Genomic DNA, 26,064 nt, shown 5'->3' on the forward strand with positions numbered 1-26,064 from the left:
GACTATTTTCAAACTTGGCCTTTTATTTTGATCTCAACCACACGGTAGTCTATATCCACGACGTTCCACCTCCTGGATTGCTCTGGTGCCGCAGGAAATTGCATGTCTTTTCGCCAATGTCCGTTTCCTTCTGCTTTCTTTGTGTTGGAATTTTAAACTCCGGTGGATTTGTGAGGACTATGGTTAACTGCTCCTCAGATCTCTGCAGGGTAAATCCAGACAGCTAGCTAGACTATCTGTCCAATCTCAGTTTTCTGTCGCACGACTAAAACTACTTTTGAACGTACACATGTTCCACCAAAACAAGTTCCTTCCCAAGGCTATTTTGCAGAGGCTCCGTGCGGAGCTTAGTGCCGCCCATGACGATTGTGATTGGTTTAAAGAAATGCCAATAAACCAGAGCACGTATTTCTCCCATCCGGGAATGCTGTGTGGACTAGCCTGACCCTCCTCTGCAGCGCTGTGGAGGAAGGTCTGGCAAAGTGAGACCTTCACAGTGACAAAACCTGGCCGCAGACATATAAACACCTGTACTCAAAAACACCTCTGTGGTAGATCCCTCTACAGCCAAGGACCCCTTAACTGAAGGAGCAACGGAGCAGGGACCCCCTACTATATATATTGCATAAAATGAAATTGCATAATAAACTGGGCCTACAATAAAGTGTTATTATTTGCTAATAAGGTTAGATTCATGTTAAGACATTTTAATTTAAAAAAAACTTTCAAAAATTAACAAAAATGTGGTGGCCCCCCTGCAGTGACTCTCTGAGGACCCCCATAGGGGTCCCAGACCCCCTGTTCTATTGAAGATCTCTGCTCTACAGACATTTCGCCATGATGAAACACACACACACACACACACACACACACACACACACACACACACACACACACACACACACACACACACACACAGGGTGAAAAACAGCTAAACTCCTAACGTCTCCCCTTTCTGGAAGATAATGTATGTGATGTGATTGGCTGCCAAACTTCTGCAAATCTACTGTATGAAGAGGGCGGATCGTTCGGTTTACAGTAATTTGTAAAGAACATTTTTTTTCGAATATGCAAGAGTTTAAAAAATCGCGAATGCGGACCATATCTCACATGGACTTTGGAGCTGACCTACATGCGTTTGTTAAGTTTCTGAACACTAACTGCACACACAGATCGTTTGTGCTGCTCTGCTGTCACTTCTGTTCAGCTCTTGCTTTTTGATTTGTAGGCTTTTTAACCACTATAGGCTACATACATATAGATAGGCCTATGAGTTGTGCACAGATAGCAGGGATGGCAGAGCCCAGCGGGATCTTGATAAAAGGAGGTAAAGTTGTGAATGAAGACTGCTCCGTGCTCAGCGACGTCTACATTGAGAATGGGAGAATAGTTGAAGTTGGACTGAACCTGCAGATCCCAGGGGGGGTGCGAGTCATCGATGCCACCGGGAAACTGGTGATCCCGGGCGGCATCGACACGCACACACACATGGAGCTGGCGTTCATGGGCACCAAGGCTGTGGACGACTTCCATATCGGAACCAAGGTGATTCATTCAGTTCATTACATCAGAGAGAAAAGGATGGGTTCCTCACACATTCAAGTGCGTCAAGTTAGACATAATAAAGGAAGTTAGGCGGTCTTGCCTTCATATTAAGGTGCTGTATTGATGATCACTACCTTTATTACATAGCCTATAATTTATTCATTCATGTAGTCCTATATTGGCCATTTGGCCTATATTTTAAGTTAGGCAGCTGAAACTGCTCAATAACAGTAGTGTGGTAGGCTATGTAGAGCTGCAAAGATTAATCGATTAGTTGTCAACCATTACATGAATCGGCCATATTATTTACTTTATTTAACTATTTTAATAAGATTAATCCAGAGATCTTCAAGGGGGGTCCACGACCCCTAGGGGATCCTCAGAGTCTTCCTGTTGCCACCAAATTTATGTTATTTTTCCCCAAATACTGACAAATGAAGAAAATATACATTAACATGAATCCAACACATTAACTCGGTCTATTCGTAAAAAACAACACTGTCAACAACATTATTAATGTTGTTGACAGTGTTGTTTTTTACGAATGTTAATGTTACATTAATGATAGGCTTACTGGCCTATAGGTAAGGTAGCCACTATGGTAGCCATCCACAGATACAGGTAAGCTTAAGGATTTATTGTGCCTTCCACATGTATGTTTGACATTAAAACATGTTGATATATGAGTATGTCAATTATTATTGACGATTTATGAAAAGGTATGTGTAAAGGCTTTAGGCCACCCTTCATATTATTATTAGGCCCAGTTTATTATGCTACTCAATTTCATACAATAGGCCTATATGTAGTAGGGGGTACCTGCTCCGTCTCACTTTCAGGTTAGGGGTCCGTCTTTGGCCTAAAAAACGTTGAAGACCACTGCATTAATCACTTTGAGTCATTGAGTCATTCTCTGATTCCAGCTTCTTAAAGTTGTTTCAATTCAATTTTATTTATAGTGTCAAATCATAACAGGAGTTAGCTCAGGACACTTTACAGATAGAGTAGGTCTAGACCACACTCTATAATTTACAAAGACCCAACAATTTCCCACGAGCAAGCATATTCACTCCTCTATGGAAGTAGCATATTTGAGTTGTGGACAAAACAAAAAATCTTGGGCTTTGGGAAATACTGATCAATATTTTTTTTCAAAATAATCGACAGGTTAATCGACAATGAAAATAACCGTGAGTTGCAGATCTAGTCATTTTATGCAGTCCATGGTCATATGTGTCATATTCATCCTCCGCATCACTTGCATTGCCTGCTTGTGTCGCATCAGAATTATCTGGCAGCTTGATTTGCGGTGAGGATAGCTATCACAACTTTATCAGTACTTTATATACCGCTGGGTAGATTGTGAGTTTTTCTCCCGCAGTTAATAATAAAGTCTTATCTTACATTGTAATTAATTTGTTGATTATATTTTGTATTATCAGTCTGAATCTGCAAGTGACCTAGCAACTCAAATCAATTTATCAGAGTACAATATTAGGATTGAGAAATATAAAGTTGTAGAAAATGGAGATAAGTACCTCAAATTTGTACTGAAGTACATTTACATTTTATCAATTATGAAGTGCAATAACTTGAGTACATGTGCTTTATTACTTTACACCACTGCATGCTACAATAACAAGACTTTCCACACTGTCGTATAAGTGAATGAACTTGGATATCTAACATTTGTAGTGTATCCAATCAGCTGTCACTGGTAGTATGACTGTATGACATTTACTGATGCACTGCAGGTGTATCATGCATTTGTTGATTGGTATTCCATTTACATCTTTATTGAGTAGTTAAAAAGTATTTTAAAGGAGTCCGTGCAAAAACATGTTGGCGTTTTATTTTGAAGGTTGGGACCAGAAGTTTATTTTGAACTGTATGGCAAAGCACAGGGTGCACACACATATTATCTGGGAAGTGTGAAAATATGTTTTTGAACAAAGAACCATACACAACCATATGACTTTACTCCAGATTTCCTCATGTTTGTTATTTTGTCCACACCTTGGTTACAGTTTAACAGGGTGCCATATAAGTGACTCATATTAAAATTAAAAACCAATTAGCAGTTTGTGTCAGCTTGGATTAGTAGTATGACAATCATACATTTTATGATTGAAGTGACAGGGCGATATGAAGCAGCTTAAAGAGGAACAAAAGAGGCCAGAGAGTCCCTGTCTGATTGCATCAGTCACAGCACTGCAGAATGTCAGGAAACATAACAAATATGTAGCAACATTATTGACTGAACAACACCCTAAACTACAGTCTCAATAAAAGTGAGCATTCAAAATCAACACCTGTCAAAAAGCCAACATTATAAGCTTCTTATAGTGCATGTGTTGCAGGCCTACCTTTTGTAAATCTTTAACTTGCATCTGTGGTGTGGTAATGTGTGTTTTACCAGGCCGCTCTAGCAGGAGGGACCACAATGATCCTGGACTTTGCCATCCCCCAAAGGGGCCAGTCTCTCCTGGAAGCCTACGACTGTTGGCGAAAGACAGCTGACCCCAAAGTTTGCTGCGACTACTCGCTGCATGTCGCCGTCACATGGTGGAGTGACAAGGTGAATGAGCAGATCATCATTAATAAATACAACAACAACACTTTTTATTTTTATTTTGGTGTATTTAAGTGTTAGCTTACAAGTATGTTTGCCAAAAAATGGGGCCAGAAATCACACAAAAGTGTCTGTGAGGATAAAAATGTCTATAGGATTTGTATTGCGTTGAAGGCAACACAGTCCATTGTGTAAATGGGTAGTTCTGCATTTATATATTTAGCGCTTTTCTAGTCTTAGCGACCACTTATGTAAAGGTGGCAGAGGCTACCATGCAAGGTACCACCTGCTCATAAGCATGGAGTTATTTGTGTTTCTTTTTAACACAAGCAAAAAAAGACACGGTTTTTGAGAGTATATTTGTCTCACTGCAATCCAAAATCAAGTATGTCTTTTTTGCATCACAAAAAGTTTGTGAAAAGAAAAAAAAGAAAAGCTGCTGTTGAAGGTTCGCCAGTCATTTCTGTACTTTGCTGTAAGTGCTGTAACTGACTCCTTGCTTGCGCAAGTAAAAATGAACTTTGAGAAGAACCTCAGTGTTTCTGTCTATTCTCTGATAAATAATTATCATAACAGTTTATCAGAATCAATGTTACTCAGAGCCTCCCAAACCTCTTTCTTCTCCAGGTCAAACAAGAGATGCAGACACTGACCAAAGAGAAGGGAGTCAATTCCTTTAAGATGTTTATGGCCTATAAAGATGTGTTTATGCTGCAGGACTCTGAGCTCTACGCTGCCTTCTCCCAGTGTAAGGAGATCGGAGCTATAGCTCAGGTGCATGCTGAGAATGGAGACCTGATTGCAGAGGTTAGTATACAATAATAACAATCTCTTAGAGTGAATTAATGGGAACTGACAGTATGAGTTGCTCGTATTGAAGAGCGGCTATGATGTTGGTTTTCCCCACATGTAATGTCCACTCTTAAGCTACTGACTTCCTGCTGAAGTATGTCTTTTATAATGTTTTAGTAAGGAGTATTACAAATACTGTAGCAACTCAATATTTTTCACATTCACCCATAATAGTATTAGTTTCCATTTTTTCCTTCATTCTGGGTGAGAATTTAACTAGAAGAAACTATGGAGTTGTTTTTGTTTCTTTTTAACACAAGCAAAAACAAAAGTTGGTAGGGCATATTTTTCTAACTGCAATCAAAAAAACAAGTTTGTATTTTTGCATTTCAAAAGGTTTTGCTTGAGAGTCTAAAAGTTTTGCGACTCATAACGTTTTGGTTGAGATGCAGTGATTACAGTGAGAGAAATATGCTGTCAAAACCTTTTTCTGCTTGTGTTAAAAAAAGAACAAATAACGAATAACTCCACAGAAACTGGTATTCATTCTTCGATTATGAAAAAGGACCAACCATGCTCAGATCTGAACAAAATCCGTCCTAATCGCCCCATAGCTAGAGAAGCATTCATGCTGCTGTCCTTTTTATCAGCAAAGGTCCACATCAGGGCATGTCAGATAAATACTAAATGTGTGTAAACACATCACAGTCCAGAAACAATTGAAAAAGATTCATGTTTAACACTGATTGTAGCTAAGCATCTCTCATGCAACATCCTACTAAGTGTCATTGAAAAATACACGCTGTGGCAGTAAAACAAATATAAAATGTAGTTGTATTCTGTAATAGAAATGCAGAAATTTCATTTTAGAATTTGTGAAAATAGTGTGAATGAAGGAACATGTTGCCTCAGTGTGTTCCCTGCATGTTCCGAGGCTGGACTCGTTGGTATTTGGACTCAGACTTGTCTCGGACTCGGTCATTGGAATTGCCAAATATTTTAGTTTGTCTCGCCAGAGTCCAGCACTTTATGCTTTTGTTCTAAAGTAACTTCCTCCTTCAAAACTAAACCATTAATGAAGTGCGCTTGTTGAGAAAAACAGGTATTAATTTAATTTAAAATCCATCTAGAACAGCGGGCACTGTGTACTATTGATTCTTCAGGAGACTACCACTATAGGAACTTTTCCAACTCTTTAGTGACACCTGTTGTAATTTGTTACAAATTTCATACCAGAATAACGTGTAAAATGTGAAGTTGCACTTCAGCTTTATGTGACTTGTGTGAAATTGTTATACTTAAAGTAAATAATATGGCCTAATTTGATCCTACAGTGTGTTACTCTGCACTTGCTTTTTGATGATAACGAATAAAAAGCAAAATGATCATCCTAAAATATAAGCTATGTCTCCCACATCACATAAATTATGAACAAGTAAGTAAGTGTTCTTGAAGAGGATTGTTTTTTTTTCTGTCTCGGTATTGACTGTCTCTCATTTGGACTCGGTCTTGACTTGGACTCGACTCGGTCTCGACTAGTCCTGGTCTTGGACTTGTGTTGGACTCGACAAAGGTGGACTTGACTACAGCCCTGCCACTGCCACTGTCAATGAGAGCAAATGTTAAAGAAAAAATAATGTGAAAAACCAAAAGCAGCCTTTGCTCTATCCAATGTCCACTGCAGAAAGTGGACATTGGATAGACACACACACACACACACACACACACACACACACACACACACACACACACACACACACACACACACAGTTAGTTAGTTTGACATGTTTTATCTGGAAAAGCACCAGTGTAATTAGATGTGCTTGGTCCAGGGCCTATTTTTCTGCGTTGACAAGTCAAAATGGCCAATTATTTCTATTAGTATTCTTTCAATGCTTTTTTTTTTAATCAAATGTCATGACAACAATTCACCACTAGGATGCAGCAAATGCCAAAAAAAAAGTGAAACATGGGTCTGTTGTGGTAGGGAGCCATGATTAATGCTGTCACTGGGAGATGTGTTAAAAGTATAGTAAGCATGAATTTGTGTTGTTAACCCAAATCTTCTCTTTGTGCTCCTTTGGGCTCCCCTTTGACAACTCAAAAAAACCTTTCCAAGTTTCATGAGAATTGCTTTTAGACATGATTTTCAACTAATGACATATTTCATATTTTTCAGGTGTACTTATTTTATACTGTTTTTACTACCTTTTATTATTTACTCTCAAGGTTTGTGTCCATTGTCAGCGTCATTTCCCTGCTTCCCATTCATTTTTAGGCGTCGAGTGAGGAGCGGCCGGCTCGGCTCGCCGCCTCTCAAAATCTGACGAAATCTTTTAAACTGACCTTTGTCGAACTGAAATGAACTCAGCAACTGCATGGCCTATTTCTCTCTTAAAACTTAAAAAAGTTTTTAGAAACACGTTTCGGTGAACCATTTTTGTAAAATACGAGATTGTATTCCGAACGATTTATTATATTATACTATACTATATATTATATTATTTATTATACGGTAATTAAAAAAGCAGAAATTATTAATTATTCTGACTAATCAGAGGTTGTTTTTTTTTTACTTTTTTTTCAAATGCTATAAATTGAATAAAACACCCAATATTCAATGAAAGTAATCATTTATTTTACATGTGAAGAACATTGTATGGTACGTTCATCCATGCATCCAAGTTGTTTTTGGGCAATTTGGTTGAAAAAAACCTACATATCTGATATAAAAAAAGTTTAAAACGGTCACATTTGACTTGAGGACAGGGCCCGGGTTAAAATATTAGTCTAGTTATAGTTGTGTTAGTTGTAGCGGGTTCCCTCTCTACTGTGCTGTTATCCAACCATCTCCTCTAACCTTTGCGCTTCCTTGTTGTCCCCCCTCCCCGCTGGGACTCGACAGGGGACTAAGAAGATGCTGTCTCTGGGCATCACGGGGCCAGAGGGCCATGAGCTGTGTCGGCCCGAGGAGGTGGAGGCCGAGGCCACCCAGCGAGCCATCACCATCGCCCACGCTGTCAACTGCCCGCTGTATGTGGTCCATGTCATGAGCAAATCTGCCGCCAAGGTGGTGTCTAATGCACGCAGAGACGGTGAGTGTGGGCTTGCTGCCACCTGCTGTTGAAATAGGGCGAGGTTGAGAGATGAAGGCCAGACACAGCCTCTTAAAGGACAGAAACCAATATCAGTGTTCAAATTTGGTATTACCATTCAATGTCTTTTCTTTTTCACAAAAAAAGATCAATTATTCAATGTGTCCACGTGACATTTCTTGTTGCTATGGTGAAAAGCCTCTAAAAGAGATTCTAAACCCAAGGTTCACTCACTCAGCTCCTGAAGTATTCATCCATATCCCCTGGGATGGATCTCAGTTCTCTTATTTTTGTAAAGATTAGTTTGGGGGGCTTATATCTTTATTTGATAGTGACAGTGGATGGACAGGAACGGGGGGAGAGAAAGAGAGGGGAAGACAAAGGGCCGCAGGTCGGATTCTATCCCCGGGCCGCTGCCAAGGACTCAGCCTACATGGAGCGCACACTCTACTGGGTGAGCTAGAGGCCACCCCTCAGTTCTCTTATTTGATAGCACCTCACTTCTCGCGATGTTTAATGGTCTAATCATTTCAGCTGGACTTGTAGGCTGTTATATTGTTGGGTAGTTTAATTTATAATAAAACATCATATGTGTTTTGTGTCCAAAAATCTAAATTTGTAAAGTAACTAAAGCTGTCAGGTTAATGTAGTGGAGTAAAACGTACAATATTTCTCTCTGAAATGTAGCGGAGTAGAAGTAGAAAGTGGCATGAAAAGAAAAAGACTCAAGTAAAGTACAAGTACCTCAAATTAGTACTTAAGTACAGTACTTGAGTAAATGTACTTAGTTACATTCCACTAGTGGTCCTCACTTGAACCAGAAGTAGTTGGCCCTCCTCAGTGAAGGCTGTCTCAAAGCTCTTATTCCTGCCCGAGGAGAGCAAGGATCGAGGATCGAGGAGGGATCTCCGAGGAGCTATGAGCGAGGATACACAAGAGCAGCCTTCCCGGAAGCCGTGCAGCTGAAAGTATTCAAGTGACGCTTCATAGGAAACGATGTCTCATCCCTCTAAAAACACATTTCCTCGTTTTCTCTCTCCTCGCATGATTTCCTCGCGTCTCTCCCATGCCAGACTAAGATGCAATGGAAGGGAAGCAAGTGAAGGAACTGGGGGGTGCAATTAAAAAACCTGGGACGTACCCCTGGTCTTCTTCAGCAGGTGAAATTTGCTCCGGCTCTGAAACAGTATAACGGGAAATGTCTAGTTTTTCTCTCTCTGCAGGGCGGGTGGTGTTCGGGGAGCCCATTGCAGCTGGATTGGGCACTGACGGTACTCACTGCTGGCACAAAGACTGGGCCCATGCTGCTGGCTTTGTCATGGGTCCTCCCCTCAGACCTGACCCCAGCACCCCTGGGTACCTCATGGACCTACTGGCCAAGTGGGTGCAACTGAAAGTTTAGCAGCCAACAATGTCATCACACATAACTGTGCTTTGTCATTTTTTGCATTTCTATTTCAGAGCAATTGTTTTTTGTAAGAATATAGAAGGGTGACAGGGAAAAAGAGGCCAAAGCTGACATGGCAGTTTATTACACGCTAATATTTATGCAAATTACGCAAATTTGTAGGGCTGTCCTCGTCTAAAGAAATTCTTAGTCGACTAACACTCGACTAATCGATTAGTTGGTTTAATCGACTAGAAAAGCGCAATATAATTGCAGTCCATTTACCATCTGTAAAACTGAGTTTCTACACAAATAATCATGCAAAAGCACCACTTTATATCTTGTGTTTACCAAAGATGTGCTAATAAGTTTCTTGGAAATAAGTAATTCAGCATGAAATAGCATTAAAAAATGACTACTCGTCAAAGTAAAAAGAAAAAGTCTTATCCATAGGGGTCCGTGGACTAATTTGTGGCAGTTTAGGGCTCCTTTACTTGAAAAAGTTTGGGAACCACTGGACTAATTGACTAAGATGGGCAGCCCTGATAATTTGCATTTTAACTTAGCTTAGCTTAGATGATTAAATAAATGTGGCTGTAAGTTTTTGTTTTGCATTGTTATTTATTCTTTCCAGCATCTATTCTGCAATTCATCAGTACATGTATTTATCCATCAAATGTGCTAGTGATGATCTCAGTGTGACGGGAACGGACAACTGCACCTTTTCTGTGTGCCAGAAGGCTCTGGGCAAAGACGACTTCAGCAAGATCCCAAATGGAGTGAACGGAGTGGAGGACAGGATGTCTGTCATCTGGGAGAAAGGAGTGGTACATCCTAATAAATGATATGAATGCACTTTATCTGACATTGTTCAACATTGACACTTAATTCTGAAAGCGGCAGAAGTGTGAGCTGCATGATGTGCTATCACAGCTACTACTCAGTTTCCTGTCATTATCCATGTAATTACACAGTTTGCAGTGATGTGGCAGTGGGCTGAATAAAAAGATGAACGAAATAGGGCAAATGACAACCTAACCACAAATTAAATTGAGCTTTTTAAAATTGAAAGTCCCTATTTTCATGTATTTTACGTCAGCTGGATACTTTGTACTGTGATGCATCGTCAAGGCTGATTACTCATCGTGTATGCAGGCCAAATGATTGGGAGAATATGCATCATTTCAGCACGGTAACACTTAAAATTATAAGGTCTTACGGGTGCCTTATGCATCAACACAACAGTGGGCAGGAGGGTATTGTAAATTTTATAATCCCTCGTGGGCCATAATCATCAAGTTTAATGTTAGGCTAAGAATGTATAATCGTTTGAATGTGTTAACAATAATTATTCTACTCTTCTCTTCTTTTATTCTAATTCTAATATGTGAATTACTATATAGTATAGTAGTTTTTCTACAGTACAAAAGGCTATAAACTCTCAGAGCTGCAGAAAGCCGGCGTTGCATTTTCCCACTGTTGTTGTGAAGACGGTGTTTCAGCGCGGCTGCCCCGAGGCCACTGGGAAGATTTACCACATTTCACAGTGCTTACAAATCAAACATTAGAAGATATTTTGGCAGACATGAATTGCTTGCTGCTGCAGTCTAAGCACCGACCTCTTGCCTGCTAATTCTGTATTTTGTTGACATCCACTGTGGCCCCTTATTCATACCAGTTTCTGTTTGCGTTTCCTCCCTCAGCACAGTGGCAAAATGGACGAGAATCGATTTGTAGCTGTCACCAGCAGCAACGCTGCAAAAATCTTCAACTTCTACCCGCAGAAAGGCCGTATCGCCAAAAACTCGGATGCTGATGTGGTAATATGGGACCCTAAGATGACAAGGTGAGGAGCCATCCAGCAGTGTGGGAGAAAGCTTTTGAAATAGAGCATGAAAAGAAAGCTCTCAGACACTGTGTGTACATTTTTAACTGTGTACGACTGCAATGCATATTCTCATATGCTCGCTTATGCCTACCATACACAAAAAGATTCTGAAAAGACTTTGAAAAGGCTGACACCATCTCACATCAAGACAATCTGTCATAATGTCACTGAGTTTTTAGTCACAGGCTAAAAGTACAACCAAGACTTAAAAGGGTGGTTCAGAATTCCTTCTGGACTTCCATCCAGTCCTTCCAGTTGCAGAGTTCGCTGGTGCTAGGCTAGCGCAAGTCAACAGTATCTGCTAGCATGCCACTAAAAACAGTCTTACACACTCCACAGTACACCCGAGGCAAATAAATTCTAACGCCAGACTATCGATGTAAATGTCTGTTGATAGAATAATGTTAGAATTAAAACTACCCTTGCATCTTGATCGCATTACATTTTGAGGGACTAGTTTCTCAGCAGCGGCGGAATTTTACTTTGCTCCGGTTAGTAGCACTGCGCTGAAAAGTAACCAGAGAAGCGCACTCCAGTCGGGACACCTAGTAGTAGCCTAGTACAGTGGTATTGAAGCATTGGATTCCTTCGTGCAATGTACTCTGCTTCTGTAGCAAGGAGTGACAGTGGCAGGTAAATAAACTTGCGTGATTGTCATGGAAACCGGCTTCCTCAGTAGCCTAGGTAATATCAGTCCGCCGTATGCCTACTACCAACTACATGGAACAAAGTATAACTATTGCAATGCGACGCAAGGGTAGATTTATTTCTAACATTATTTTATCAACAGACATTTACATCGATAGTCTGGCGTTATAATTTATTTGCCTCGGGTGTACTGTGGAGTTTGTAAGACTGCTTTTAATGGCAGGCTAGCAGTTACTGTTGACTTGCGCTAGCCTAGCACCAGCGAACTCTGCAACTGGAAGGACTGGATGAAAACTGTCTCCACTGATAAATAACACACTGGCTAACTTGGAAATGAGGTCCTATGTCCAAAATTCTGAACCACCCCTTTGAAACTTAAGATAATATCAAACACATTTGATTTTGTCGGAACGTCAGGATGGGAAGGGACTAGGGGTGTTGAAATGAATCAATGCATGCGGTGACAGACCATAATCGATGACTGACTTGTTGATTTTCCAGTCGCTCCTTTTTTGTTTCTGCCTTTCATCTGCTGTCTGCTGTGTTCAGACTCCGCTACATTCAGGAAGTGTCTTTTTTTAAGAGAAGATACAATAAAAAAGGAAGTTCATACATCTGACTGCTTGAATTCGTCGATGAAAACCATGTGTAGCAATAAATAATAATAGTGAGGAGGTGACGCATCGTGATGCATCGTGATATCGAATCGATTCGAATCATTGACACGATAATCGTAATCGAATTGAATCGTGAGACCAGTGAAGATTCACACCCCTTGAAAAGACTGACTAAAGACAGCTCAGCCTGAGTTTTATGACCACCTTACACTAAACTGATTGAGACAATGGGAGTGTGCCCCTACTCTAGCAAGACTCTCATGATTTCATTCCGATATTGAAAATGTGTCTTTGTCAGTGGAATTGCTTGAAAAGTCATTTGGTGTATGTTCGGCATTATCTGTCAGGGTTACGTTGAAACATTTCTACCAGTGCTATCAGCAGCTTCTGCACATGGTGCTGCTGAAACATTGGGCAGACTTGAAAGCATGTCTCCAGGGTGTCAAGCATTGGGTTTGATTGAGATAAGGGTTATAAAGTTTAGCAGTAAAGCATGCATGCTATAGATACAGGCAACTATAAAGAAAAGTGAGGTATCTTTCATCTTGTGCCACCTCAACACACACACACACACACCAAGCCGCCACGTAGGCTGATTGTGCTCTATCCAGAAGTATGTCATCACTTATATTCAGCTGCAAATTAAAGCATGACAGTTTACATATGAATCACATTTATCAGTCAGTAAAAAAAGACTGTGGGAATGATTAATTCTTTTCCATGTTTGGTTATGTTTTTAGGAAGGATTTTAACACACGTACTTAAGCCAGATGCGCACAGCATCAGTGGGATGATGCTGATGGGTCATGGTGACGATCTTAAAGATGACGAATATTTCATGTGGGAGTTAAACCAATTTTCATAGTAGAGAACACATTATGCATGCATTAAGGCTATTTTCTAGTAACTGGCTCAGAATAGCATAAGGCTGTATGTTAAAACTGTTCATGTGATTGTTTCTTTCCATTTTCTTATTATTTAACCAAGTCCCAGATATGGGGCAGAGGACAGTATGCTGTTCTATGGAGCACATGCACAGATGCAGGCACAGAGGACAGTTTGCGTTCAGGCTTGTGTACTATAGCACACTAAGTCTTATATAACCCAGAATGGCAATGCACTGCTCTGTTTGCTACAGAATCTGGGCTGAGCCCCTCAGGGAAGCCACTAACCGCTGATGTGAATCGGAGAAGAACACATTATACCCCAATGTAATTTGCTGTACAATAATTCACTGGTATCAAAAATCTTGTGTGAGACCTTTACAATTCCTACTATGAAGGAGATTACAGTGTTTTGATCCTCTCAGGCCTTAGTCTTCCTCGACTTAACCTGTGTGTTCTGTCTTTACCACATTTGCATGTCTGCGGATGTTTTAATGCCTTTCAAGCATGACAGCGCCTCGTGTTTGATTGCTGCAGCCGTGAATTCATCTGTGAAACTTGGTAATTAATTGCCCTCAGTGCAAGTGTCGCTTCATAACATCCGGGACCAGGGGCCACAAACAGTTGCATAACCAGAAACGCCTAGGAAGTTCAGTCTGTTGCCTTGTGTCTCATAATTGGGCTACTTGAATAATGAGGACACATCTTGTTTTTGTCAGTGCACACTAGGCATGGTGTCTGCCTTTTACAAACCAACGGAAAATGTGCATGTGTGAATTGGGGAAAGAGCTCACAAAAAAAGAAAAAGAAAAAGACATTTAATATGTTTCCTGGAACTGGCTGAGTCAGACTGATTTCCCTGTTCCCCACTGATTTAGTCTTTTCACTCAGATATAAATTATTTGTTAGATATCATCAATTACTGTGTACTATGTAGTGTATTTGATTATTTTAATATGAAGCGTTGTAATTGGCTTCCCCTCTAAGAGATTTTCTACATTTTCCAGAAAGCCCTTCAACCGCCCTAATGAGAAGGTGCATGAACTTACTACTACGACTACTATTAGTAACTGCATGTAGTGAGGGAAGTACATAGGTTCTGTACTTAAGTCAATCAGTTTATACTAACAATGGATCACGTGAGTACTTGTGTGTGGTAGTGATAAACACACAGATAAATATCAGCCAAGTCTGTAGCTCCACGGACCGTTTTTGTGTATTTCAGCTTGTTGTTTTGGGTTTTACGGTCAGTAACTTTACAGATTTGGTTCACTCTCACCGCTTTTGGTATAGTTTTTCGGCCGCAGCAGGCAGCTGTTTATGTCAAAATAGTTCCAAAGACCCGCTGTATGCTACCTGCCCAGCACCCAATGGCAGACAGACACACTAAGCAACTACCTAGTTAACATTGTGCAGCATCTAGCAGCTGAGATGCAAAGTATTTTTTCTCAGGAGTTGGAGACTTTGCCAGACCATCCTTCAAGGCTAGGCGGAGGAGGGTCTGGCTAGTCCACATAGCATTCCAGGATGGGAGAAAACCGTGCTCTGGTTTATTGGCATTTCTTTAAACCAATCACAAACGTCTTGGGCAGCGCTAAGCGCAGAGCTTAGCGCTGCCCAAGACGTTACAGAGCCGCTGTAAAATAGCCTCGGGAAGGAACTTGTTTTGGTGGAACATGTGTACGTTCAAAAGTAGTTTTAGTCGTGCAACAGAAAACTCAGATTGGACAGATAGTCTAGCTAGCTGTCTGGATTTACCCTGCAGAGATCTGAGGAGCAGTTAACCATAGTCTTCATAAATCCATCGGAGGTTAGAACGCCAACACAAAGGAAGAGGAAGGAAATGGACATACTGTAGGTGAAAAGACATGCATCCGGCGGAATTTCCTGCGGCACCAGAGCAATCCCGGAAGTGGGACGTCATGGATATAGACTAGTCAAGACTAAACTAAACAACAGGGCTCAAAGGAGAGTGTATATTGAACTTAGATTTGTCAGGCGGATACAAACAAAACTCCAAATAAATTCCAATGTTGCTCTTTATGTATCTGCTGGATGTGTGGTAACTATTTGCTAACACGTTTCCATATAAACTTAAAAGATGTAATATGTCAGTGTTGTGTTTACAGCCAAGAATCTTGGAGTTATTGCATGTTGATGGTCGAGCTGCAGCAACTTTTAACTACCTTACTGTGTATATATATTGTGTGTTAGTTTGTTCTCTAACAATGCATTTTACAAGCTAATCATATGTCTAGTATGTAAAATCTTAACATGCAAGATAACTAGTAAATAAAGCTGTCAGATAAATGTAGTGGAGTAAAAAGTACAATATTTCCCTGTGAAATGTTGTGGAGTAGAAGTCCATGTAGCATAATAATACACAAATACAGTACTAAAGCAACCACAAAACGGTATTGGGCTACATTCACACTGGTCACCTGGCTACATGTGGTTGGCAAGAGATCATAGCAGTACCATAGTACAGTACAAGCAAGAGTGTTACATAATTAAAATATATGAGTTTTATCAATCTTGAATAAAGCCATTCCTGCCATGGATACATTAACCATGAGTGCTTTTAGATAAAAAATTTAAATAATGTCTGCCAATAAACCCAATTGCAGCCATGCTAAAGTTGTTTAGGTGCCACTCTTGCGTTTCCTCATCAGAACTCATTCATTTTCAACAGCTCACTCCAGCCTTTATAGAAAGGAGAGAATCCCGTCAGAAAAGTTGTAAATAATACATTATATTGCTTGTTGCTGCAAAGTTAGTGATCTGCAGTAACTCAATGCTGTGTATGAGTACATACTGGCCTGATTCAATCAGAAAAGAATGCTTTAAGATTTCACAATAGGTGAAATATTCTGCTGCTTCCTTTTTTCAACTTGGTATTCAGAAAGCATGCTGTGATAAAGATGTAATAACATTTTTATTAATTTTCGATGTAATGTAGTTGTATCTTTGTGTCTTGGTAGGAAGATATCAGCCAAGACCCACCACCAGGCTGTGGACTACAACATCTTCGAGGGCATGGAGTGCCACGGTGTCCCTGTCATCACCATCTCCCGAGGCAAAGTGGTCTATGAGGATGGGCGGCTGAAGACGTCACCAGGACATGGCAGATTCATCCACAGAAAACCCTTCTCTGAATTTGTTTACAAAAGAATCAAGCAAAGGGATCAGGTCAGTCAAGTTTCATTAGTAGAAAGTAACACCCCAGTTAAAGTAAAAGTCTGTGTCTGCGCTACTTGGTGCACGACAGTTGCTTTCAGCCATTTTATTTGAGTGCCAAAGTTAAGTGTGATTCTTGGAGAAAAAAAATGCAATAATACAAAGACTATCAATTGCATGTACGATTCTTATCTATATAAGTATTTTTTAAAGCTGCTATAATCAATATTCTTTACATTATAAATGGATGTGTGTAATGTGGTCTTGCAGCTTATTGTTTTGGTTTTTCAGACCACAACTCTGTTTTGGCAGTTTAATATATATATATATATACTACGTAGTTAATTAACTAGCTGCTGAACATAGTGGGGCATTTAGCTTAGCAGTTGGTGGGGACCAAAAACAGAGCTAAAAGAGAGTAAATATTAGACTCGATTTCAAATAAATAACAATATGAATGCTAATGTGGCTATGCATCTGTTGGATATGTAAATGTCAACTGTATGCTAACAAGTTCACCATGTCAAAATTCATATAATGTACTGTATGTCAGTGTTGTGTTCACAGCTTGTTTCTGCTGCCCCCCAAGTGGTTACTGCAGGTTTACACCCGGCCAAGAAATAATCCAGCACATAACTCCCCGCAATGAACAGTAGAATAAAATGTTGATACCAAACGTAACTAGCAAGACAACACAGGCATACTGTGCAGGCGCTGACACACAGACAGTTATTTGAACCTTGCTACAACATGATGTTGTGGTGAATAAATATGAGGGCAAACGTTTTGTCATGCAGTTACGTTCACTCGAAGTTTTTGCACTCTACAAGTTACAAACAAGATATAACATGTTAATTGTGTGCTTTAGAGGTTCTCATACTGTAGGTATTCTTTTTTTCTGTTTAACCTTTGGACAGAGCCAGGCTAGCTGTGTGCCTGTGAACCAGTCTTTTAGCTAAGCTAGGCTAACCGCTTGCTAGCAGCAGTAGTAACTTCCTATTTAGGGGCATAACTCTTTTACTCCAGAATTGTAATGTAATAGTGAATCAAGGAGTAATTTCAACACAGCCCAACTCTACAGATAGCTAGGGTTAAATGTATTTACAAAAAATGTTGATTCATCATTTCCTTTTAAAGTTCTTCAAGTGAGCATCATAAATGAAACATAAACGACACAGGAGTATTGCTCATATGTAAAACACCTTTCAGAGGACTGACATTCAGATATATGTAGAATTTGCAGCAACCAGGTCCTGATCAGGTAGGCTAACTGTACACAAAGGTTACTTAACCTTTCTCTCTGCTTTGTATTTGGCCTGCAGGTGGGGGCACCTACAGCTGTGATCAGAAAGCCCTATGAAGGTAAAGTCATTTCTCTGTGAACCACTGGCCTAGAACATGAAAGGCACTTTGAATCTCCAGCTGTGTGTCTCCAGTACAATCCAGGAAGCTACCAAAGCCAAAAACAACTTAATGCCGTTTCACTGATAAACCTGCTCTTTGATATTTCTGCAAGTCATACATTACTCAGCCATTTAAATCCCTGTGTGCAGTAAAGGTGTTGGTGTTAGTGTTTAGGTCAACTCTGATCTGAACACTTAGGTCAATGTTCTGTTGCCAGGAAATACCTTTGTTATATTTATTCAACTGTGGGAGGTTTCCAGGTCAGCTGTGCTTCGAACACAGGTTGATAGAACACACTGTGCTGCTGGATATGATATCTGCTCAAACATACAATATATAATCGAGTAATTCACTGCGAAGAAATGAGAAGAGCTTATGCACGATTTCACGGTTTAAAAAAAAATGCCGTCTGATTAGAAAAGAAGATCTTTTATCACTTTTATATTTGTGCATGTCATTGTGGTAATTGTGTTATAAAATAAATATAAAAATAAAAACTGGCTTTAGTTGTGAATGTGCTTGATTATTCTTTTACTGGGCTTTTTTATTTATTTTTTTTCTCCCCTTTTTTTAAATGTTTGTTGCCATTGGTACCAGGACTAATGTTTCTCACCCAAAAGCATCCTTCCCTTTGATGAAATATTCATTAAAATGCACTGGGATGAGTGACCCAAATTGACTGTGTATTTGCATATTCAGCAGAATTGCACATTATTATATGCATTCCTTCCCATGGTAAAAAAAAAAAAAAGGTCTGTGTCTGTCACCAAGCATCATGTGGCAGTTTCCTATTGGGCTGGCATGCTGGCGTGGTATAATGCCACAGGGCCAGTTGAGACATAATGTGAGTTTATCAGGTTGCTGCACGGGTCAGTGGCAGCATGTGAGTCACAGAAGGCCTACTCATCCTTGAGCTGTACCACTTCCTTCCTTTTGTCTCTGGCAGAGGAAGGAGCGGTGAAGGATTGTACACTTGAGTATGTCTGAGAATGGTGAGATGTGCTTCTCTCTACAGGTTACAGATTATAATTAGTGTAAATAATAAGGAGGTATAAAATGTTCAGTTGGAAAAACTATTAACTTAAATGGAATAGGTCATCATTGTTATGTCTCGTCAAGTTTGTTAAGTGTAGTCACTCATGTCTTGTCTTGTGGTGCACTTCCTGTTTTATTTTGTATTCATTTTCCCTCTCGTTTCAAACCCTGACTTCCTCCCTTTGTGTGATTTTCCCGCCAGTGTGATTGTCTACCCCGCTCCTGATTGTTTTCACCTGGTTCCCCCTACCTCTTGTATAAATAGTCCTTGTCTCCCTTTGTCTTGTGCCAGTTCGTCTTGTCTTTTCTTCATGTCAGTCTTGTCAACGTTCCAGCCAGGTTATTTACGCCATTAAGTTTGTTTGATTATTATCCTCCTTGTGAGCGCTTTTTGTTTATACCTTTTTTCTAGTAGAGACTTTATTTTGTTTAAACTTTCAACCGTGTCTCTGGGTCGTGCATTTGAGTCCTCCAGTGTCGTGTGTCTGAGTTCTTACAGTCATCTCTTTATATTAGGCCACGTACAAGAGCACACTATCATTGTTTTACATTATCACAGCTCTAGGTCTGCTCATCAAGAATAATTTGAGGTTTAGTTTCCAGACTGAGGACAACATTTTTACCAATTATTTGATTGATGGCCTTCAATCTGAATAATACCATGTAATATACTAGACTTAAATTTTACCAATCCTGCACATTCATCCAACTTTTATTTCTCCTCGAGAGATCATTGAGGGGCCACCCTCATTTTCAATGTCATCGAGTCAGATTACAAAAATAAATACAGAACAACACAGAAAGTACAATCATAAGAAATATAGAAAGACAATAAAACATTCAGAATTGGAAAATGATTTGATAAATACACTAGCATAAAAGGGATGCAAAAGAAAATACAACTATGTAAAGCAGTTAAAACTGGAAGTTTGCAGGTTTAAAACCAGATTTCTAAATTGTCCAAGAGGCACAATTGAGTTGATTTTAAGAAAGTGCTGTAATTTGTTCCAGGAGTCGGGTGCACTAAAACTAAAAGCTGTTTTTAAAAAGCTGTCCCACAGGGACCTATAGTACACTACCCCACCTCCACAAAAAAATCATTTTTCTAAAGGCCATAATGACTATAATGTTATATTAAAATGTTAATGTTGAAACATTTGGGATGCACCTGTTTCAGTTGCATTTATGCCCTTTGAAAATGAACGCATTTTAGTACAATGCAAATACATTAAAGAACCATATACTGTATGTGTAGGCCTCCTACTGAGCATTAACATGTGTTTCATGGAGCGGAAGATATGATGACTAGTTGCCTATAAGTATTGTAATTAGCTTGTGGTACTTGGGTGCGCAGAGCTGGCAGCAAATTTGAAAGGAGTTGTTTTTGCATCCAACCATTCTGAAAAATTCTTCCAGGTACGGCCAGGGCTGTAGAAGGGTTGGCTGGTCCTCCTGGCTACCAACCTCCTCGCTGGTGCTTGGTTGGGACATTTCACTCGAGTTCTCTTGAATCTCTGCCACGGACATCTTCGTACTAGGCCACATACGTCTGCTACTTCCTTGCGGGAGTGTGACGTGATTTGTGTCATGTGCAGGTGCGATGGATCGCGTACAAACCAATAGGGAGTCAGAATGGTATATGTTTATACTTCTCATCCAACCACAATCAAATTCACTCTATCTGGATGGTGCAATTTATCTGGATAGGTTTTTGTTTTTTTTGGTGTTTTTTTGAACGACAAGCCGGAATGAAAACAAGCCGAACTGAAATAGGAGAAACAAGGCTATTTTTAAAATGTAAGGAGTAAAAAGTACAGATAATTGCGTGAAAATGTAAGGAGTAGAAGTAAAACGTCTGCTGTAAAACAATTACTCCAGTAAAGTATAGATACCCAAAATTTCTACTAAGTAAGGTAACGAAGTATTTGTACACCTCTGAACCGCATTCACTCTTTGCTAACAGATTGTATAACAGCAATTGAATTGTGGAAACAGCGAAGACATTGTAATGTCAAACACAATACCACCAGTAGCAATGTAGGAACACACAAAAAACAAGGCTTTGACATGATTATGTTGCCATGGTGAGATTTCTCTTGCACGCCTAAGTCAGGATGCTGCTATATAAACTCATACAAGTTACTCATTTTAGGTGTTTTTTAACAAGTAATTTTAGAAAGAAATATATATTTATAGGTCTATATGTTGGCAAGGGAATTACTTACTTTATTTAATAAAAGGCATTATCAAAAAGAAAAGTTTTCAGCCTTGATTTAAAAGAACAGAGAGTTGCAGCAGACCTGCAGCTTTCTGAGAGTTTGTTCCAGATATGTGGAGCATAAAATCTGAACGCTGCTTCTCCATGTTTGGTTCTGACTCTGGGGATAGAAAGCAGACGACCTGAGAGGTCTGGGTGGCCCATAATGTACCAGAAGATCAGACATGTATTTTTGGTCCTTAACCATTCAGTGCTTTATAAACCAACAGTATCATTTTGAAATCTATTTTTTATTTTAAAGATTACATTTTGGGCTTTTTAGGCCTTTATTTGAACAGTACAGCTTAGATATGAAAGGGGAGAGAGAGGGGGCCGCAGGTCGGAGTCGAACCCGCGGCCGCTGCATTGAGGAGTAAACCTCTATATTTGGATGGGAAAGGAAGGTGAAGGAATTTAAATGAGAGCAAGTGTGCAGAAAGTAGGAAAAACAGTACCACAACATGGAAAAAATAAAAGTACCACTTTCTAACACCGGCGAGATGTTAATGAACAGCGACAGTGCATACAATACATGGAAAGAGGACAGTGCTGTTCACTGCACATGTAGGGGACATCTGTCTTAGATTATATAAGCAAATATCGCTGTTCCACTCTGCAGGAGAGCATTACATATGGAAGTAAAATAAAGAAGCCTGATCTCCTCTGTATGGAGATTATTAGAATCTGTTCGATGCTCTATTTGTTATGAAAAACAATACTGTAGAGTGCTTATAAATAACATGATTCACTGCTATCATCAAGAATCCATCATTTTAAAATTTAAATTAGAGGTACAAAGTAAAAGAAAACATAGAAGTTGTTTATTTCAATGCCTCTAACAAGTCTAGAATTTATGGGATTTAATATGTTATATATTTGGTTATTTGGCATTACTGTGGCATCAATCCTACATATATATACACGGTATATCCTGCTATCGTGTGGATTATGGTCACAGTTTGGCATAGATTCATCATGGAATACTGCCAGCTGCCTTGTTTTATAATGAACATGATGTAATTTGTATATAATAACTCTGACAAATAAAAGGAAACTAGTTGCTGAGTGCTCATTGAAGCTAGAGTGAATTAATTTGAACCTATTGTTTTATGGTCTATAATTAGTTAACCATTCTCCATGGTTACCATTATTGTCAGTCGGCAGACTGACCAGTTATGTAACATGATGTAACTCAATGAACTGCTTGCTGATGTTGATACAGTGCAGGTAGGAACAAGAATTGGAGCACAGTGTTTGAGCAACACATATTTATTGTTTTTATATTCCATGGAATATAAACAACTTTCTATATATGTAGTTTAAAAAAACATAAATTTACACAACATCACAACAATATAATTCACTCACACAAATTAGTCCTAAATATAAAAAATATCACATCATATACAATATACAATACAATATACAATCAGTTGTGCATAGTACTGGAAAACTTTCCGAGTTCAGAGTTGGTAGGAAGAACTTTTAAAGTTATCCTACTCTGTGATATAGTGTTATAGTTGCTCAAATGACAAACATATTAACTCAATAATCAGGTGTAGATAGTAGAGTGGATTATGTACTATGCTGCACTATATCTATTAGATTTCCATTATTAGGTCGGTGTGTGAAAATCAAAACTAGTGTTCTTAGAAAATGCAAACTTTTGGGTGCCGGGAAGCTCACCTGGTAGAGCGTGCGCCCATATACAGAGGCTCAGTCCTTGACGCAGCGGCCGTAGGTTCGATTCCAACCTGCGGCCCTTTGCTGCATGCCATTCCCCCTCTCTCCCCCCTTTCATGTCTAAGCTGTCCTGTCACAAATAAAGGCCTAAAATGCTCAAAAATTATCTAAAAGAAAATGCAGACTTTTGTCTTCTAGGAGTTTTAAAAAAGGTTTGGAGATTATCAGGTCAGACTGGAGACGGTTTGGTATTATAATACTGTATCGGCAGCATGAAAATAGATGTCAATGGTAAGTTGGAAGATAGATATTATTTATGTATAGAGTAAATAGCAGAAGGCCTATTATTGATCCTTGTGGGACACTTTTATCAACCACCTGGGGACTTGATTTCAATTTGTCTACAACAACAGTCTAAACACTGCTAGAAAGATCTGATTTCAACCAGCTGTAAACACAATTATAAAAAAAAATGCAAAGCAGCTTATTCAACGGAATATTATAATCAACATTAAAAAAGTAAATAGATCTACCGACAGTGGCAGTTGCAGCAGTTATTGTCATTATTATTTTTCATTATTTTTCTCCAGAGAGACACGTTAAGAGCTGAGCGGTGATTCTTGGACAGACACCAACTTTGTGCAAGGAGGATGAGGTAAAAAGGCCAGAGGTAAAAAAATGTAGGCATAGAATCCTTTGATCCAACTTCTTATTCATAGAATAAATCAAACCATGGAGCAGGGCAGAGAAAATAACATCCTCACACGATATGTTGTGGATCCTCTTTGGGCCTGAAGAGCAGCGGACACCAGAAATGTGGCTGAAAAGAGAAGACAAATCACGCTTATGCATTATACACAAGGATGTATGCACCTAACTAGCGATAAACAGCAATGCATACCTTGAAATAGAGCGACGTGAGGCTGCAGTTGTTTTTCCCCTTCCTCTTTTTTACTCTCTTCCTCAGGATTTTGGCGTGCAGGTATTCCACTCTCTCCTCCGCAGCGCTGGAGAAGAACCGCTCACAGACCATGAGCCTGAGCTGGGCCACTTTGGCAGCCATCAGAGCCATAAAGAGCAGGGTGAGCAGGATGGCAGCCAAAGGAACCACAGAGGTATAGAGCAGCAGCTTGGGTTTAGGAAGACACTTCTTCTCAAAAAGGCTCACAGAGTAGGAAAAATCTTTTTGGTGGTTTTCCTCACCGAGTGGTATACCTATTAAAGTTGCAATCCCCTAAGAAGATAAATGAATACATATTTAGTGGCTGTCTGACTAGAACAAAAACTGTAAATGCAGAAACGAATCAGAAGGTCTTTCAAAAACGTACTTACTTTGATGCTTATTAACAACGGGACATGGAATGGTTCCAGCTCTGATAACTTTTTTGTTACAATATCGACAAAGCAGTACAACAAGGCATCCACGGTTATAAATATGACCCAAGCTATAAAATGGGAGACGACTGGCACACCAAATTTCAGCATAGCTCTCCCCTCTCTGGTGGTGGGACGGGCCGAGGGGATAGCGGTGTACAGCCTCTCTTCCTCTGGAGTGAGGGGGAGGACATGGGGCTTCCCTTCCGCCTTCTGCTTCTCGTCAAAGCGAACAAATCCGCTGCTAACGAACCTGTTTTCGTGTTTCATGTCACTGCAGTATTTCTTTATGTGCAGTGCTATAAACATCGTGAGCACGAGGAAGCTGATGGCAGGAAACGCCTTATCGCTCACAGAGGAGACCGTATTCATCAGGGACTGCACGTACTTCACAGTTTCATTCAGCTTCTGCTCTGCTTCGCTGAGCTTCCCCCTGAGTTCGTCTGATTCCAGTCTGGGTGAAACTTTGAGTTGAGAGTCAAGGTTGACCACCCCTAAGTCTGTCACCCCCTTGAGCATGTTTCCTATCCACTTCAACATTTTGACATAGTTACAGAACGGAACAAGCATGGCAGCTTTCTTAGCCTTCAGGTTGCAGAGCATACTCCTGACCAGGCCTGTGATGTTCTCCAAGGTGTTGCGGATATTTCTAAGAACCACCAAACTAGTCCCAGCGGTCAGGAGCAGGTTTCGACTTTTCTTCATGAAAATGGAGATAACAAATAGAGTCCCAAAGCACCTTATTCTCTTTGATAGAAAGAGGGTGAGTGACAGTAGTGTCCCAAAGCAGCCGGCGACCCATCCCGCTACCGCTAGCTCATAGTTCAGGGTGAAGACGAGGTAGAGGAGGAGCAGGGAGCTGAGCAGGATGCTGGAGAAGCTACAGGTGAGGAGGAGGATGAAAGTTCTTCGGAAGCCATCCCTTTCACCAGTTACGAAAACATCCACAGCCAGATAACTGATATCCTTGAGGCTCTGTTTTATTGCAATCCATGAGAGTAGCATCCTGGACATTGAAGACATTGGAGTACAAAAGCCACATTGAAAAACAGAGGTTACATTAACAGATAGTTGCAAAAGATATACAGAAATATATTTAATGTTCAACGATATCAACTATATTCAACCGTTCAACCTGTCAAACATTAAATCTGAAAAGATCCATTTTAAAGGTGAAAAAGTAGGCCGACAAACCTGTGGTGTAGAGCTTGACATCTATTCTCATGCATGTAGTTTGCAGTCTCCTTAAATATGGCTAAAACAGGAACAATTCTGTCCACTCAAACCTCAGTCATTCGTCATGTCCAAGTCATCCCTATTTTTTAACCAAAAGCAGAAGCAAACAGAAGCTAACACAAGGCCGGATTATGACCGTGGGAGACTTGATTATGCTTCTGTATTTTACTGAGGATTGCAGGACTGTATGCCGCTAATGTATGAATACGTTCAGGATTACTTGGTGAACACACCTTAAGACATTCAAACTATAGAACACCTGATAAAAGCTCTAAAATACCTTTAAAAGGAGTAGGTGACGACAAAAGAGAAGACTCCTCTTCACAGCAAAAAAGAAACATAAGGGTTAGGATTTGTAAGGTTATTGTAATATGATCATATTGCAAAGTTATTAAATTGTACTACAGTAATAAAGGTTTATGTTATGGGAAAAGTGCTTTTAAAGAATTCAGAACTTTGGGGCAGTTGCA

At 39.9% G+C, this 26,064-nt stretch overlaps 2 protein-coding genes and 1 long non-coding RNA gene across 3 annotated transcripts; 2 read left to right on the forward strand and 1 right to left on the reverse strand.

The window, feature by feature from the left end:
* Positions 1-1,030: 1,030 nt before the first annotated feature.
* dpys (dihydropyrimidinase) lies at positions 1,031-18,523 on the forward strand. Its single transcript, XM_031322676.2, has 9 exons — positions 1,031-1,545; positions 3,965-4,123; positions 4,745-4,924; positions 7,815-8,004; positions 9,228-9,384; positions 10,077-10,218; positions 11,095-11,237; positions 16,410-16,617; positions 17,928-18,523. Exons 1-9 carry the CDS (start codon positions 1,270-1,272, stop codon positions 17,985-17,987), a joined length of 1,515 nt encoding a protein of 504 aa, XP_031178536.1. The 5' UTR covers positions 1,031-1,269; the 3' UTR covers positions 17,988-18,523.
* LOC116066552 lies at positions 4,935-7,290 on the forward strand. The gene is made up of 3 exons (XR_004108986.2): positions 4,935-5,142; positions 5,242-5,505; positions 5,565-7,290. It is a non-coding gene; the product is annotated as an uncharacterized LOC116066552 (long non-coding RNA).
* Positions 18,524-23,545: 5,022 nt separating the features above from the next.
* Positions 23,546-25,363, reverse strand: LOC116066539 (dendritic cell-specific transmembrane protein). Its single transcript, XM_031322656.2, has 3 exons — positions 24,317-25,363; positions 23,886-24,218; positions 23,546-23,804 (listed from the first exon to the last, which is right to left on the reverse strand). The coding sequence occupies exons 1-3, from the start codon at positions 25,361-25,363 to the stop codon at positions 23,745-23,747; spliced, it is 1,440 nt and encodes a 479-aa protein (XP_031178516.1). The 3' UTR covers positions 23,546-23,744.
* Positions 25,364-26,064: the final 701 nt, after the last annotated feature.

This window comes from Sander lucioperca, chromosome 10 (genome assembly GCF_008315115.2).
Source record: "Sander lucioperca isolate FBNREF2018 chromosome 10, SLUC_FBN_1.2, whole genome shotgun sequence".
Lineage (NCBI taxonomy): Eukaryota > Metazoa > Chordata > Actinopteri > Perciformes > Percidae > Sander > Sander lucioperca.